The 18,220-nt window shown below is 34.7% G+C and overlaps 2 protein-coding genes across 3 annotated transcripts; both read left to right on the forward strand.

Annotated features, from left to right (window-relative positions):
* Window positions 1-2,350, forward strand: LOC125829393 (40S ribosomal protein S5-like). Its single transcript, XM_049508618.1, has 4 exons — window positions 1-140; window positions 1,331-1,602; window positions 1,786-1,989; window positions 2,090-2,350. Exons 1-4 carry the CDS (start codon window positions 39-41, stop codon window positions 2,142-2,144), a joined length of 633 nt encoding a protein of 210 aa, XP_049364575.1. The 5' UTR covers window positions 1-38; the 3' UTR covers window positions 2,145-2,350.
* Window positions 2,351-8,017: 5,667 nt separating this feature from the next.
* On the forward strand, window positions 8,018-17,981 carry LOC125829392 (uncharacterized). Of its 2 annotated transcripts, XM_049508615.1 has the most exons (5): window positions 8,018-8,442; window positions 11,841-11,955; window positions 12,056-12,137; window positions 13,422-13,473; window positions 17,878-17,981. In XM_049508615.1, exons 1-5 carry the CDS (start codon window positions 8,077-8,079, stop codon window positions 17,938-17,940), a joined length of 678 nt encoding a protein of 225 aa, XP_049364572.1. In that variant the 5' UTR covers window positions 8,018-8,076; the 3' UTR covers window positions 17,941-17,981. The 2 variants fall into 2 exon arrangements, with proteins under 2 accessions (XP_049364572.1, XP_049364574.1); XM_049508617.1 differs by lacking the exon at window positions 12,056-12,137 and having other exon boundaries at window positions 8,039-8,442.
* Window positions 17,982-18,220: the final 239 nt, after the last annotated feature.

Here is an 18,220-nt window from a genome sequence, read left to right on the forward strand (position 1 = left end):
CTCCTTAGACCTTAAACCCCGCTCAGAAAAGAGGAAAAATGGAAGCTTCAGTAGTAGCAGTGGACAACCAAAAGCAGCAGCAAGAGAAGCCTCACACTGATGTTTTGCTTTTCAATCGTTGGTCATATGACGACGTTCAGGTTTGTTTCCCTTTTAATTTTATTCCTCTCCAATTCATATATCTTTTCATTATTTTCCAAACATTAATGTCGAATTGAAGGAAACTTAGCATTTTCGAAATCCTAAGGAGGGATAAACATTTGATTTTTTTTGTTTCTAGAATTAGCTAAACTCTAATTGTAGAGTAGAGAGGTGACTTATCAGTAAGGGTGGGCATGGTAGGGTAGATACCGAATTATCGTACCGAAACCAAAATTTTTGACACAACGGTTTCAATAATATGGCATTTGATATGCATTTTAATTTTTTTTTTATATTTGATATTTGATATTATTTATAACAAGTATCGAATTACCAAATACTATAACAAAGTGTATAGTTAGGTATACAATTCATATATTTTATCATAATACTATCAAATATATAAACTAGTACTAGTTCAAAGTTGTTATGCCATTGAATGCTTTGGCTACTCTTTTGTGATAGAATTGTCCTTTTTGTGTAATTGATTAATGGAGGGAATTGCTTGTACTTTCTTTTGAATATTTTTACATGAGTAAGTTCTTTATATGATATAATTAAGACGTTTCTAAAAAAAACCAAAGCATAATTCTCTATTTATATGAGTATATGTAAGTCGAAGTCAAACAAAAATTGGTTACCAAACCAAAGTTAAAAGTGTCGGCGCATTTGGAATTAATTTGATATGGTAATGGTATGGTATGTTTAAAAATCAAACTTATTGAACCAATGTTTTCAATACTGTACCATACCTTTCCATGCCCAGCCCTACTTATCTGTCCTCAAGTCCAATGAGTTGAAGACTTAACCATGGTTAAGAAACTTGAAACACTATGCACGACACTGCTTAGGTATGTCCATCAATTATATAGCCTGCTGGCTTGATCTTCTTATTCAAATAAAGATGCACGCTAAACATGATATGCTCAAATTGAACAGAATACTGTTGGTTCAATCAATCCATAACAAGCCAACAGTGACAACCTTACAGAAGGTGTGCCTATTCATCATTGTTACCTGGTAAATGGTGGATTTATATGACAGAAAATTACTTGCTGAGAGTCCAGATTAATCCTTGTTGGTTAAGTTGGAAATGTAATTGTAGGTGGATTCTTCATTTGAATGCTCAAAGGAGAACTTCAGTCTGTGTTCTCTTGAATTCTCTCTTAAATGTTATTATCTCATGCAGATTAGTGATATTTCTGTTGAGGATTACATAACTGCTACTGCTAACAAGCATCCTACATATACGCCACACACGGCTGGGAGGTACCAAGCCAAGCGGTTTAGAAAGGCTCAGTGCCCAATTGTGGAGAGGTTGACCAACTCACTGATGATGCACGGAAGGAACAACGGGAAGAAGTTGATGGCTGTTCGTATTATTAAGCATGCTATGGAAATTATCCATCTGTTGACTGACCTAGACCCAATCCAAGTGATTGTTGATGCTGTTATCAACAGGTTTAGAGATTATTCTGATTTTTGCATATTTATTAGCTCGACTTTTTCTTGCTGAGGTTCTTGTTAATTTTAGAAGATTTGCATACCATGTCTTCTTTGTTCCATTTCCATGTCGTGGCATACTTCAGATATTGTAGTCAATTCTCATTTATAACCATTTTAATTTTTACCTGTGTGATGCAGTGGACCAAGAGAAGATGCAACTCGTATAGGTTCTGCTGGTGTTGTGAGGCGACAGGCTGTTGATATTTCTCCACTCCGTCGTGTCAACCAGGCAATATATCTCCTCACAACTGGTGCACGTGAGAGTTCTTTCAGGAACATCAAGACCATAGCAGAATGCCTTGCAGATGAACTCATTAATGCTGCCAAGGGATCTTCCAACAGGTAATCTTTTCTATTGCCGTCTTTTTACTCCTATATTCGTTTAATCCTTCATGAATGTAACTATCTTCTCTGCCTACTTATTCTTTCTATGTACGTGTAGCTATGCTATCAAGAAGAAGGATGAGATTGAGAGGGTTGCCAAGGCCAATCGTTAAGGGTTCTTTTCCTGCAGTGTGGATAATTCTTATTGGTTGGACAGTTTTGCTTTGAAACATTGTTTGTTCTTTATTTTTAGTTCTAGAAAGGCATTTTGGAACTAGTAATGAGTTTTGTGTTTCGGAAACTTGGAGTTCATTGGTATTGAATATTATGGGGAATTAGTAAAAAGTAAAATTGAGCTTGCTGGTATTCCCAGTTGAAATGTCTGGTTGTTGTGTATCAAGCTTTTGTTTGCACAGGTTGAACAATCTTGTTGGACATGACTCATGATGAGGACATTAATTTCTCCTTTTTTACTCAAATCTCAGCTGAGCCTTGCATTTTTGTTTCTTCAAGATATATTATGTTTTGCAGTGAACCGTTAATCAAGTTTTTTCGTTGATTTTTAAAAAAAGTTATAAAGGTAGAGACAAGTAAAGTCTGGAAGCAAGATCTTGGTACCGTTTGGACGTTAGATGTTTGTGCAGAACTTGCAAAGTTGGAAAATGTAGAAATATTTGGAGTTAAATATTCATTCAAATTTTGGGAATTGTCTTCAAATATTACTTATGTTTTATTTTATTATACAAATATAAATCAACTATCACTATTTTTCCTTAAAAATACTTAAAACTTTAAAAGCCTTCTATCCTTGTTGGTCATACATGTCAATAAAGCCTCAATTTTTTTAATAATATATTTATTTAACTCGTTTAATTAAAATTATAATCTTGTTCTTTGTATTTATTTAAATAGATTAATTTATTAAGAAGGAATTTCCATGTTAAGAATCATTTTTAGTACTTAAACTTTATATTATTTTTCGGAAAAGTACTAAAAATACCTCTCAGTTTTCATTTATCAGTTGATATTCAGTTTTTTATACCTTCGCCGTCTACATTGTGAAAAAGTTTGGACTATATGAATTTTCTTCCAGTTTCAACTCCATTCATCATTTCTCGTATTTGAAACTCTTGCAAATCTTTAACTCCAGAACACTCTTTAAAAGAAAAATGGAGTCATTGACTGAGCTATGTGATTTAATTGCACAAAGTCCAGCTCAATTCGTGGAGAAACTAGCATGGATATGTGGTAGATGTCCTACTTGTTGGATCTCCTAGGGTTTCCAGGTCTCAACTCAATGTCATACTTGATGTTGCACAAATTCTCTCTAAATGTCCTAATCATTCTGATGAAATTCCCAAATCACCATCGCCGATGACTTCACCATAAAACACCACCTCATCTCTCCCACAGCCGCGACCAACGCCCCCCCATCCAAATTCATCACAAGTCAGTGACACTTACGTTGTTGTTTTCGGGTGAAATTGACAACCGTGTGCAGCGATTAGGAGGATCGGCGAATAAAATTACAAAACTTAAAATGGGTTTTGCTGAATCCATTTTTTGATTGGAAAACTCATACCCTCAATTGGAAGGAGATGAAGAAGATTTGAGAGATGGAGTTTGGAGATTTAATTTGATATTGAATTTATTTGATTTAGTGGGTCTGCTTCGGATTAAGAGAAGAAATTGAGTAATTTAAATGAAATTGAATTATTTTTGCTTATTTGAAATTTTTCATCGGGGTACGGGTGACAAGTTTGTAGACGGTGATGATATAAATAACTTGATATTAACAATAAAGGTAAGGCAAGCTAATAAATGAAAGGGCATCTTTGACCGTTTTTCCTTATTTTTCTAAATAATCACTGTGTTTTGAAAATTACTTATACAAATCACTTTTATATTTTTTTAGAGACAATAGTATCACTCAACTATTACTTCCCGTTTTAATTTGTATGAATTAGTTTGACTTGACGTGAAGTTTTAAAAAATGACTTTTGACTTGTGTTTCAAAGTAAGTCAAAGAAATTTGTGTGGCCATAAATTATTTCTTAAGGGGTAAAATGGGCATTTTTAAAGTTAATTATTAGTCAATGTAGAAATATATCATTTTTTTAGCCTAATTACAAAAAAAATAAGTCATATAAATTGGAATAAGTATTATTTTTCTTTAAAAATATACTAAATATCTCAAAAGTCTTCTTCTATTCTAGTTGACATGTCATGTTATTAAATCATCATTTAAAAAAAAATAGACCTATTTAACTCACCAAATTCACGTCTATATAAAAAAAATCGTAAGTTACATGAAAATTTACCAGAGGATTATATAAAAAAATCTAATTTCTTGCGAAATTTTCTACTAAACAAAATTTAATGAAAAAAACTTTATAGGTAATAATTACCTGAGATTTTTGAATTTTCTGTGTAAATTATCTGAAAATTTTAAACAAGTAATTTTCCGTTAAAATATTCAAATAAATCCATAAGGTTGATATAGAGAAAAATTGGTAAAAAAAATGAGAAATTTATTATTTATTTATTTTTTCAATATAATTCTTTATTTTTATTTTTTTTGAAATTATTATATAATTTTTTATCTTGTGATAAAATTAAATGCCAATATATATCCTTATTTTATTTCAAATTCACAAAACACAAGTAATAATTAGTTCGGTTGCCTATTTTAATTCAAAAACACACACATTATACAAGATTTATATGCTTATTAATAAATGCCAAAATTTTAATTCGTTTAATCATTGTGGTATAATAATCTTTCCCCTATTTTATCATCCATTTAATAAATATACAAATATTCTTCACTTTCTTTTTTTTTTTAAAAAGAAATAAAGAAGTCTTTATCTTTTGACGGAGGATTAAAAATCTTTGAAAATTTAGATCGAACATTTGAACTTAAACTTTAAATCTCTAGAAATAATAAAGTGACTGAACATTTGAACTTAAAATTTTAAATTTCTAGAAACCATGTTATAAGATTACAAAGAGTTGTGAATTTCTACGTTTTGAGTTGACAAAATTAATATAAGAAAAGTTAAAATGGGAAAAATTTACTCAACGTTCTCGGTTCGACTTTTTTTTTTTCTTTGGATATAGGGGTTTGTGTGCGAATGAGCCTAATATATGTTATTTTTTAATCCCAATTTATATAATGCAATTGGAATTTTGAGGGTTGATCAAAATTTTCTTTAATTGTAATCTTTTAATTCTTCAGTCCTAAGTTGTTAATTGTTGTAATTTATAGTACTTTAAACATAATTTGTAAATGTATAAATTATTCAAAATGCCTTTTTAATTATTGAAAATCTCTTTACTCCCTTTCTTTCAATTTATATGACAAAAATAAAATTTTGGACAGTCAATTAAGATTTTCTTTTACCATAGTTTTTTATATGAAAATTTCAAAAATAACTAAGACTAGAAACATAATTCCTTAGCTATAGTTTACTTAGTTACGATTCGTAGCTACATGCTAGAAGCAGGAAAGATGTAAGCGAAATTGGGAGAGGGAGGAGAGATGCGAGCGAGATCTGGCAGAGAGACAAAATTGATTTGTATATCTGATGGATAATTGTATCACAAATACAGTAGATATAATTGATTTGTATCAAAAACTAGCTACTAGAAGGAGGAGAGAGGTGAGCGAGATTGAGAGAGGAAGGATAGAGGAGAGCGATATCTGGAAGAGAGAGAAGAGAGGCAAGAGAGATACAATTAATTTGTATATTTGATCAGTAATTGTATATCTTACCGATAATTGTATCATGAATAAATTGTATCAAAAACTATTAATGAATACATTTCATATCCGAACACAATTTGTATTGGCAAATACAATTGTATCGCTATTATAATTCATAACAAATGGTATTTGTATTCATGTGCATCCGTACTCATTTGCTACCTTGTGTTGCCTTCTGTACAACCAGTTGATGTTGTGTTCGTCCTAGTGTTGTTGGCTTATAATATATATATATATATTCATGTACATTATTATATAAATATTTTATACATATCAAAAGTATTTTGAGTTCAGTTGTCTGCCCGTTGTGGCTAGTAGGATTTCAATTTTAGGTGATATCTTTATTATCCTTCTAATCACAACTTTTTATGATTCTACTTTCTGCTTTATATTTCAATACATATTTATTTGTACTGATGTTTTGTTGCCTGAGAACTACATTTCATGCTACAGATTTCGATAGAGGCCTAATTGTTCTTTACAATCAGGGTGATGTCTCAACTGAGGATTGACAAGGTCCATTCTTTTTGGAGCTATTGGTTGCCTGTAGATTTTGCATACTTGAGTTTTTGTGTACAATTTTTGGATATTATCGAGATCTTGTCCTAACTAGTTGTATAGTACTCCTATAAGCTTTGTGAACATACTATGTTGGGTATTTGTAGATTTTAGTTTCCAGCCTTGTCGGTATAATATGTATATATGTCTCCAATTATAGAACATGTTGGATTTTCGATTTTGTCAGTTGAGTTGGCCTTGTCAGCCCTTTCATTATGCTATTCTTATTGTGGCCGTCACCTTGGCGGTCTAGACATATTATTTCAGTCGTTATCTACTTGACTTTTTCGTCCCTTGTTGTTTTCTTTCTGTTACGTTTCAATGGCTAGCTCAGTTGAATAAGTTATCGTGTGTCAATGATGCCTCCCCTAGTTTGGGGAGTGACATTAGGGCTTGAGTGAGGCTTTTCTATTGGTTGATAAATTACCTTTGTCGCCTATAAAATAGTAGTTTTAAAAACATTTATAAGGAGTTGGATTCTGAACAATACAAAGCAATATACTACTAATATTGTGCTCCAAACTTTCTACTTCCTCAGTTTCAATAAGAATGACCTATTTTCTTCTTAGTATGTTTCGAAAAGAATGACCTCTTTCTTTTTTTGGTAACATTTTAATTTCATCTTTCCACGTTTAAGGCCATAAGATTAAATGACAATTTTGTACATTTGACATACCTTTAATTTATGATCACAAGATTCAAAAGTCTTCTTTATTTTTTTAAACTTCGTGCCAAGTCAAACTAGGCCACTCTTTTTGAAATGAAGGGAGTATTTTACTAAGTCTTTATTCTTAAGTATCTTAGATACAAGTATCTTTTGATTTACTACCTGCAATGTTATACATCTCTGAATGCGGTGCAAACATAAATCATCTCAGTTTCACTACTTCATACGACTCTATTTACTTTCTTCACTATTTAACTTAAACTCATTCGCAAACATGTTTACATGCTAATTAGCAAATTTAATGAGTTAAATTGAGAGTGAGTCGTTGACCTCATTAGAAAACTTACAGTATTGTTTTTTTGATAAACAGGTATCAAAACCAATTAATGAGGCTCTATTACATATACCAGACACAGGATGAGAATTTTTTTTTAAAAACTCCTAATTCCTCAATCCCTTTTTTCCCAGAATTATCACAAAGATATACTCCGTAATGACTAATGTTTCATTCGATATTCCTTCTTCGCTATTCCCTCTGTCCCTAATTACTTGTCAACTTTTGAATTGATACACTTATTAAGAAAAATAATGATTGACATAATGAGTTACCATATTACTCTATTACTCCCTCTGTCCCTAATTACTTGTCAATTTTTCATTTTTTAGTTGTTCCTAATTACTTGTCTATTTTGACAAATCAAGAAGGACAAATTTTTTCTCTCTATTATACCCTCAATTTATTACTTTGAAAAATGTAGAACTTTTTGAAAATCTTAAGTTTTTAATTCATCCACTTCATAATTAATAGGGGTAAAATGGTAAACATCATGTGCCAATTCAAAAGTGGACAAGTAATTAGGGACAAATGGAGTAATTATGAAGTAGATAAATTAAAACTTAAGATTTTCAAGAAATTTTATCTTTTTCAAAATAATTTATTGAAGATATAATAGGTAAAAAAAATTGTTCTTTATTGATTTATCAAAATAGACAAGTAATCGACAAATAAAAAAAAATATGGACAAATAATTAGGATTTCAGAAAAACAACTCACTGGCATTTATTTACCCGCGCCTCATAATCACAGCAGTAGCATTAAACTGCAACTGCAGCTATGGTGACGCTTATGAGCAGCATCTCATCCTTCTCTCTCCTCCCACTCAACCCAAACCCCTCTACCACTGCCGCTGTCGTCGGCAACTCACCCGCCGTTCTTCATAAAGTCGACTGTTCTACCGATTATCCATTTAGGATCGTTTCTGGCCATCGGATAAGACAGGTAGCTGTACGGAATAGCAATCGAACGGCTGAGTTCACTTCATCTTCTGATTCTGTAACTGATTTAGAGTCGGCGGCGAGTGTGGTGAGGAAATTCTATGCCGGAATAAATATGCGGGATTTGGACTCTGTCGAAGAACTTATTGCTGAGAATTGTGTCTATGAAGACCTTGTATTTCCTCAACCTTTCGTTGGCCGTAAGGTTAGTTATCAACCTGGAGTAGTTATATCATGTTTTTTTTTTAATACTTGATAAATTGTTACTTTTTCTCTGGTATATTTAGTTTGAGATGTGAGAAAAGTTCAAACTAAGAACTAAGCTAGGCTTTTCATTCATAATCTACAAATAAGCTGAAACCCTTTGAAAAGAGGACAGGATTAAACTGAAAATAGGAAATTACATTTGGGGATGATAGCCATGTTACTACTCTTTCGGTCCCATTTTATGTGACACCCTTTGATTTAGCACAGTGTTTAAGAAGAAAAAAAAAAGAGTTTTAAAATTTGTGGTCTAAAACAATTCTGGGATATTTGTGAGGTTCAGATTCATTTCATTAAGGGTAAAAGGGTAATTTTAAAGTTAAATTATTTCTAATTGTAGTAAGGTAATATTTCTTTTGGGACGAACTAAAAAGGAAATGCTGTCACATAAAATGGAATAGAGAGAATATTAAATTTATAGGGATTTTGCGAAGAAAAGCAAATATATCTCCTTTTCAAATAATGTGATCCTACTTTTATCAAGTTAAAAAGTCCACCAGTTGATGTAAAGATTAACACCGCCCATGTGGCATAGCATGGAGCTGAATGAGTTCGCATTCAAATCTACGTGAGATCAAAATAACATCACAGCCTCAAAGACCAAGAATTCTGGAAATTGAATGAATGTGTTCTTTGGAAACTTCAACTGCAAGCAAATGTCCAAGAGCAATGGTTACTACAAATTTATCAGACTCTCCACCACTCTTAGAAGTGTCGAAAAGTATGGAGGAATGCAAAATCATCATCATGATATAGTGCAAGCCCTCTCCAGTTACAGCTACAACATTAACTTGAATGATTCGCACACATACAACAGTGAAACAACCAACATTTTGCGAATGTCAGAATAGCCAATAATAACCTCTTGATGCCCATCATAGTTCTTTATTATGTGCTCCCTATACCAATTAATAATAACCTCCTGATGCCCATCGTAGTTCTTTATTATGTGCTCCCTATACCAATTAATTGGTTGTAATCTTCTGACTACCGAACCAGCCAGTGGCGGAACCAGGATGGCTAGTAGGGCTTGAACATGCAACCTCATGGAATTTTCGCAAGCCCTTAACCAGTAAACTAAATCTTCAACTTGTTTCAAGAGGTGTCAATACTTGTATATATATTTATTAAACCAAAATATGACCTCTATATACAATGTAATTTTCCGGCAAAGGGGTGTCGCTCCTTGACCAAGGGTGGGTCCACCCCTGAAGCCAGCTTGTCTCATATCCTACATGGGCTCAAACAGAGGAACTACATGCTTTGTTCAATCAGGACAAGGCCTGCCTATCTCTCCATTAATAACAAGATGTGCATCCTTTTGTAAAATCTCTACAGCTAGGACATCCAAGGCATTTGGAACGATGGAATTAACATAAGCTTCAACTGAGTCATTTCCTAATTCAGTTGCTGCTTCTTTTTTAAAAAAAAATCTGCTTTGAAGGTATTCTAGACTTCTTTGTTGTCAGGCAGAACCTCTGTAGTAGGTAGAACCCAAGGCTTTTGCCTTCTTATATCTTTAGTTAGAAACTCCAGTGTTTGTTCTTCATCCCATTTACCATATTTAAGTATTTTGTGATTACATCAAGTGCCTATGACCAGGACACCTAGACGTGTGCATATAAACAAGTGATTCATCACTAAATATAGCTGGAGTTTGAGAAACATGAAAATTGACTCTCAGAAACTCAACCCCGATCAAGTATCTCCCAACTGAATCTGAAAGGTTCCTAATTGCCTCAAGAATTGAACAAAACCCACACCAGCCTCCTCTGAAATTTTCCCATAAGTGCTCATAACAGAAAAACTATTAAGAAGAGATGCTTCAAGTTTCTTCGGGTTCATACTCAAAGTCAGAATGAATTTCAAAGTATTGTATAATAGCAACAATTATCCTTGGATCAACATGATAAAACTCACAACAACTTCTTTGTCTTAGCTGCTCATGTGACATAGGATAGGACCAAGGACCAAGGACCAAGATCTCATCTTGCCACTTCAATAACTCAGGGCTTCAGTTTTTCTCCACCTTCAGTAGAGCTATTTCACAAGTTTTCACCACAGTGCACTTGCCCATTAAAATCTTGACAAGGGATACTCAAGAGGGTTTTCAACTTCAACTTTTATGGAAGCAATTGGAGGCTGGGATCATGATAGAACTGATCAACCTTTGTTGCCTTCTCTAAGCTGATTTCTGTAAATGCAACAGCCATATTTTTTCTATCACGTTTATATGACAAAGGCAAACTGTCAGCTAACTTCCACATCTCCATCATTCCTTCATCAATGAGTATTATAGCAGGCAGAAAATTATGGCCCAAACTACGAACACAAACAACTTTAACAAACTGCATTTGAAGATTTGGAATCACATCTTCGTAAAAAGTCATTTTGTTTCAATGTCCATCTCATTATTGGAACTATCACCATTAGTAGTAATTATATTCTCCTTTTTGTTATTGTTCGAGCCTTTTCCATAATAGAGAAATCACCTGAAAGCCCAGTTTTCTTCTTAGCCTTGTTACTGCTTCCATCCTCTGATTTCTTCACTTTCTTGCACCTCTTTAAAGACCCATTTAATATAAATTGAAGAACTAGTTCTCCATCATCAACAACCTTATTGGCGTCAGACAAACTAATCTCGATGCTCGATAATTCTAATTCCTTGGGTTTGATGCACTTGAGCCGAGGGTCTTTCAAAAGCAATCCCTCTACCTCCATGAGGTAGTGGTAAGGTCTGCGTACACTGCACCCTCCCCAGACCCCACTTAGTGGGATTACCCCACTTGGGATTTCACTAGATATGTTGTTGTTAATGTTGGTGTATCTGTCTGCTTTTCATGAGTGAAGCATTTGGCCGTATAGTTCATTATCTTTGTATATTTTCTCTGTTTTGAATTGTGATCCACCTCATCTGAAAGTTTAAAATTTTAGATGAGGTGACACCCTATGTTGCTCGGACTTTTCAAAAATATCATCGGGTGCGTGTCGGATTCTTCAAAAGTAGTTTATTTTTGTAGAATTTGACACGGGTGAGGCATCTAATGTGAAGAGTCCGCACAACTTACCACTCTTTGGGCATGGGATTAGAACCAAATCCATCTCTAATGAATGGATACCCAATGTCGGTTTACTCTGTTTCGTTACTCCATGCTTCACATGTCTAGCACTCGGCATGGTGGCAAAGTGTTAGTCCCAGATAAGTTAAGTGTATTTTTTGTAGTGTCATTATATTCTCTAAGAGAAAATCACCACTTGATCTAATTTTGGAATTACGTCAGGCCCATGTCCTTTTTCCTCATCTCTAAGCTTATGTTTGATCTCAAACTGTTAATGCAGGCAATTCTAGATTTTTTCAAGAAGTTCAGTGATTCAGTTGGTTCTGATCTGCAATTTGTTATTGACGATATATCCAAGGAGGATTCATCAGCTGTTGGAGTCACATGGCACTTGGGTATGGAAAAACTTGTAATACTTTATCTTGTTCTCCATATTGTTTACTAGGAAGATTGATCTTCATTGTCCAATTTAATTGATTTTGAATATGATAACAGAATGGAGGGGAAGACCTTTTCCTTTTAGCAAAGGATGCAGCTTTTATCGATTGGAAGTGGTGAATGGCCAGAGGAAAATACTGTGCGTAAAATAAAATCCCAACCCATTTAAATGATGGATGTGTTTTCATATTTTATCTGCTGAACACTTCAATTTTATCTAATCGACCGAACAAATTACTTCATTGAAGAAGATAGAGAAGCATAATTATATGCTCACTGTAGTCAGCATAGAGGATTGTTGAATATTCCATATTTTAAAATCATAATCAATAAAGGGTGTGACCTAGTAGTCAATGACGTGGGTTGAGAGTGGGTTGAGATCATAGGTACAAATTCCAGCAGAGACAAAAAACACTAGCTGATCTATCGTGTCCTTGGTGGACAAAGTTACTTGGTACCTCTTGCTGGTGGGAGGTGACATATATCCCGTGGAGTTAGTTGAGGTGTCCGAAAGTTGGCCCACACATCACATTTATCAAAAGGAAAATAAAAAATCGTCCAACAACTCCTAAAACCCAAATTAATTGGATTCGGTTATATGAATCTTTCGCATCTATTCTTCTCTATTCAGTGTGTGTTGAAGTGGACATATTCCAATAAACTCAATAGTTAGAGAATTCATTAGTCAGTTTATTACAGTGCCGTCGATCTACCACAACCTTTTACTTTTTTTGGGCTTGAAACTGACCATACTTTGCTAAGTTCACATAGATGTAGGCATGGGGTATTAACTTAACTCAAATTTATAATTAAGGAATTTAGCTTGCTTGCTTGTTATGAGCATCATCTTTAAGCTTGATTTTACATTGTTCCATAAGGATCCATGTAGTTATAACTTATAATCCTTGTGTTAGCTAACTATTAGAAGCACATGATTGTTGGTTCTCATTCTCTATTTGATCAGGTTTACTCTTCCTTATATAAAGATCTATGAGATACTTTTGATGACCTAGATCCTGCTCCTGGTCTGTACACTATTATGACTGTGACTTTTGTGAATACATGATGACAAGACTCTTCAAAATTCTGTACTAAAAAAAATCAGTAACTACAGTATTAAAAAGTACAGAGAGAATTTGTAAATATAATTAACTCTTTATAGGTGAAGCATAAATTATTAATTTCTCTTGTCCTTTCGGTGTGTATTGTATTTGGCTGTAGAAATGACTTGTAGATTTTGTATGTTCTCTTGTAAGGTCCTAGTTTTTCTGGTTGTTTTTGCAATTTTTTCAGCAGCTCTCTTTGGGAGAAGTGTCTTGATAATCACTTGCAACCAAAAAAGACTACCATTCTGTCTTAGGCTTACTCTTTAAGAGCAAAAAAAAGTTTCAAGTGTAGACTAAATGTTAATTTTCTTAAGCAGTTATGGCAGAGACAGTGTGGAACCTGCAGTCAAGCCTGGGGAGACGGCATTGGTATGGATTTTCCTCATAAATGAAAATTTCTTCACTACTCAAAATCATTCATCTGTTGTCTTTATGTTTGTGTTTTTATCCACTCCACAGGTAAATTAATGTGCCATGTTCATCTCTCTACTCTTAACTCTTTGATTATTGCCATAAATAAGTTCTGGAAATCATTCGACATGTCTATGACCGTGAACCTTTACATGAATTCATTTACAACTCTTGTAAATTAGTCAAGCAACCCAATCTAAGTATTTGTCTATCCTAAGTGCGAATCTGCTCCTCGATGGGCAGGGTTAAGAACTTGCTCTATATAATCCTTGCAATCTTGAATTTCCACTTTCAAGTTAAATTTAAGATCCATAGATAGTATTTGATAGTTGTCCAAGCAATCAAATAACCATACGATAGACTAAATAGCTGAAATAAATATAATAATAGTATGGAGAAGAAATGATAAAACCCAGTAAACTCTGGCGTCCATGACGGCTCCTAGATCTCTCCAGGTCAAAAGTTGTCTAAAAAGTCATACTTAAGGAGTATTTATAGAGTACAAAAAGGTTTGGACATTTATAAGGCAAATCCAAATTGGAATGGAAAATCCTTTAGTGATGCACCATCCTTGAATTGCTTCTGACACCCTTTGCGACACAAGGGTGATGCATGCTCAGGATAGGCGCGGAACCCTTGTGATACAAGAGTGGCACAAGCTGCGTGCACTTTTTGCTTCATGAATTTTTCATGTGCGACACTTGGCATTTCTTCCCATGGCATGACCTAAAATGTTCCTATATCATGTACCCATGTAATAAAAAAGAATATACCAACAAAACTCAAATACAACCGATGAAATATATGCGCCCACCACAAGTCAATGGACCATACCCCTTGAGTTAGTAAGAACAGTGTGGAAAGTAAAAGTTTTAAGTAAAGCACATAGAGTTTACGTTGAAACCCCCTTGCTCAAGAGAGGAGAAAACCACGACATGTCTCACAGGATTTCAACACAACTCAATTAACTTCAAAGAGCAGAAATTCAGATTATAAACTCTTGCAACCTAGGAATCAAGCTCTTAATCCATTCCCTCTTTGTAACAGCTCTGTAACGTGAAAACAAAGCAATACCTCTATTGCCCACTACACAAACCTCGATATAGATTTCAAGAATACGACATAGCTAACTCTAGCTACACTCAAACTCAAACAAACGAATACAACTTGAACTGATCTAATTCCTTTATAACATATGAATAGACCTTACAGTGAATAAGCACAAAACTATATTCTCAAATAACAACTAAAGATAGCAGATCACTTGATCAGGTCCCTTGCTGCATATGATAAATATTTCTTTGAGAGAATGGCTTTTGCTGTGTGATTTTTCCAAATGCAAAAACTAAGGTTATGTCCCTTTGCAAGATGACTATTACAGGATGGACAAAAACCTTAGTGCAACGCCATTGGCTAAGAGTACTGATCCTCTGTTGATGTGCACCAACAACTGCAATAGTGGCAGTGGTTGCAGCTTTTTACATCTGTCCTTTTTCCATAGTTGAACTCTCAGTCTCTCATGGGACCAGGTCCCCTATTAGATCCCATAGTTTGTTAGATCATCAAAACTTTAGAATATCTTTAGAATACATTTTCCTCCTTTTTGATGATGACAAACTGACTCAACATGTTCCCCCTAACAACCAGTTCCCCCCTGTCAACATGACCAGGTCCTCTCAAAAGCTTCCTCATATCCCATGACTGACTGACCCCACAACGCAATAATCTTCCCCTTCCCCCTTTTGAAATCATAAAAAAGAGAGCAGTAAACTAAGCAAATAGTATGTAGTTTAGATAAATTCATGGCCTCATGAGCAACACTGAGCATAAATAGAAATGCATAAAAGAGTCAAGATATTCTAGTAGAAACAGGGCATAATCATATCATTAAGATGAGAGCATTAGCAGTCAAAATACTACACAAAAATTACAAGAGAGAACCGAACTAATTGCCATCAGAAGCAAAAAAAACATACACAGTGAAAAGAAGATTGCGGATTTTAGGAGTCGGGAGGCTTAGGAGTGAGATTGAAAAAGTAAGGTCATGCGGTTATTCACTTCAACATGAGTCTGAAGCCATGTTCCTTGAGATTTGCGACCTTGGCATTCAAACTCTTGTTTTCAACTTTCAGAGCAGCCATTTCTTCTACACCTGGTCCCTCTGCTTGGGCTTTCAGTAACTGAGCATTCAATCAAGCGATTTCTGCATTCCGACTAGCCATGATGACTGTCATTTCTTCCAACTCGTGCTTCAATTGCTCTTGTTGCTCCAGTAATTCAGACAATTGAGATTTTCCCTTGTTGCCTGTCCTTCCTTCCACACATTCACACTCAATGAGTGTGGTCAGCAATATAGCCTGTTTGATTGTGCCCTTGATCCCTTTTCCAAGAGGGATAGCAAAATGGTTGAACACTCTTGTCTGCAGATACCCATATCCCATTCCGTGCTTGCTGTCCTTAGCAGTGACAATCTTGCGCATATGCTCTAGCATAATAGCAGGGAGATTGATATCTTCAACCTTGATAAGAGCTTCCATGAGGAACAGGTCAACAACAGAAGCAACAATTCTCTTTTCAGTCCTAGGTAAAATCACCTTATTCACAAACTCAAAATAGAGTTGGAATCTTCCCTTGAGAAATTTCTTTGGAATGCCAGCACAACTCAATCCGGGAAGTCTGCCAATTTCTTGAACAAAGTGTTTTGAAGGAGATCCTTTGGCAACACTCTTGATTCTATCCTTGGGAACCTGCAGAATATTTTTTAGAATTTCCTCAAGTTATGGTTTTGAGACATGGTTGATTCGTTTGCAGAGAAAAAGGACGGAGATGTGATTTTTTTTTTTGGAAGCAAAGTTGAATTTTGAGAGATCGGAGGAAAGGGGGAGTATAGAAGGAGATGAAAGGATGTGTCAGGTCCCTTGAAATGAGGTGTCTTTTGGTGTTTTGGAGGATGGGACAATGGTCAGAAATCCGGATGACTAACACGTGGCAATTACAACGGTTCTCACAAATAATTTTAATATAGTGTTTAGAGTGCTAAGCTCTAAGACATGACCAGGTCCCTCTCCATAGTTTGAATGTAAATTGCGCAGATCTATTCTTGTCTCCTTTTCTTTCAGCACATCCACCATGTGTGTATACCTACAAAAGGAATGGGATCGAATTCACCAAAACGAACATTACTAATAACAAGGATACCTGCTCCCTAGACATAGTCATGGAGGAGGTTGACTGCATCATGCATGATCAACTTCACATAAAATAACCATAATCATAGAACTAGAAGTTTAGCTCCACATAGACATGGAAGTGAAACAACAAATCATCTAAAGAAAAGTAAAAGCTAATGTAAAACCCAATAAACTCCGGCCTTTACGACAACTCCTAGCTCTCTCTATCTTAAAAGTTGTCTAAAAACTGTGCTTAAGGTGCATTTATAGAGTACAAAAAAGCTTGGACTCAAATAAACTAAATCCAAGTTGGAACTTGGACTGGAAATCCTTCAGTGATGTGTCAACATCCACCCTTGTGCCGCAAGAGGTGACGTGAGAGTGTTGGTAAGAATTGCTCGCGACATCTTTTGTGACACAAAGGTGGCACATGCTCAGCACGGTCGCGGCACTCTTGTGACACAAGGGTGCCCAAGCTGCCTGGAAGTCATGCCTCTTGAAATTTTCATGTGCGATACTTTGCATTTCTTCCCACAGCATGACCTAAAATGCTCCAATATACCTCAACATGTACCTACATATAAAAAATATACCAACATAAGCTTAAATTCAACAAATTAGGATTAAAGGTGTGACTAAAGTACAAAGAAATAGCAAAGAAATGATACAAGATATAGATATTTATGTCAAAACATCACTTGGTTCTAACATGTGTATCAAATTAACATCCATCTCTCTGAGTGAAAGAAATGTCTACTTTCACAAAATTTATACATAGACGGACACATGCATGGTTCCTAAACCCTAGTATATATTATCTCTTCCCACAAAATGGATTTGCTCTCACATCTATACATCGTAGTTGAATGAGTCAAAGGACGTAAGCATGCTGTGTATACTATCTGTGTCAAAGACAATTTGGCTGGGCAGATTTATGCACTAATGCATATTTATTCGCCTATTGCATGGAAAGTTAAGTTAGTCTATAACACCTGTATTTAGTGCATTGTTCATTCATTGAACTTTCTAATTAGCTGAGAATCTGGGTTTCATATGGCTGACTGGTGAATAGTAGCTGATAATTTGTACTATCAACTTGCCTGCAACTGCAATTTTGTTGTCCAAGTGTTTTATTTTCTCTGCTCTTTCACTTGTAATTTCTTTTCACTTACTCTTCTACGAATCTTATTAGGTTGCAATAAGAGGGGTGGCATGGCTGTTGCAAAAATTTCCCCAATTGGCAGATCGGTTGTGATTGAAGAGGTATGATTGGTCTTAAAAGATTGAAGTTGATTTGGGGAAGAATAGTATATACATGTCATTACTTGTAATGTAAACCTGAAAGGCTTTATTATATGTACATAATGAATCTGTGCATAGTTACTTGATAAAAATATTCATTTCCACCTTGGATGTCATGGTGAATAAATTAAATTTTACTATTCAGATTTACAGTAATATTTTTGGGAGAAGTGCACAAATACCTTTGATAAAAAGTCACACAATTGCGTTTGAAGCTTTCATCTTAAGCTTGA

The sequence above is a fragment of the Solanum verrucosum genome, unplaced genomic scaffold (assembly GCF_900185275.1).
Source record: "Solanum verrucosum unplaced genomic scaffold, falcon-dt-bn FXZP01000044.1, whole genome shotgun sequence".
Taxonomy (NCBI): domain Eukaryota; kingdom Viridiplantae; phylum Streptophyta; class Magnoliopsida; order Solanales; family Solanaceae; genus Solanum; species Solanum verrucosum.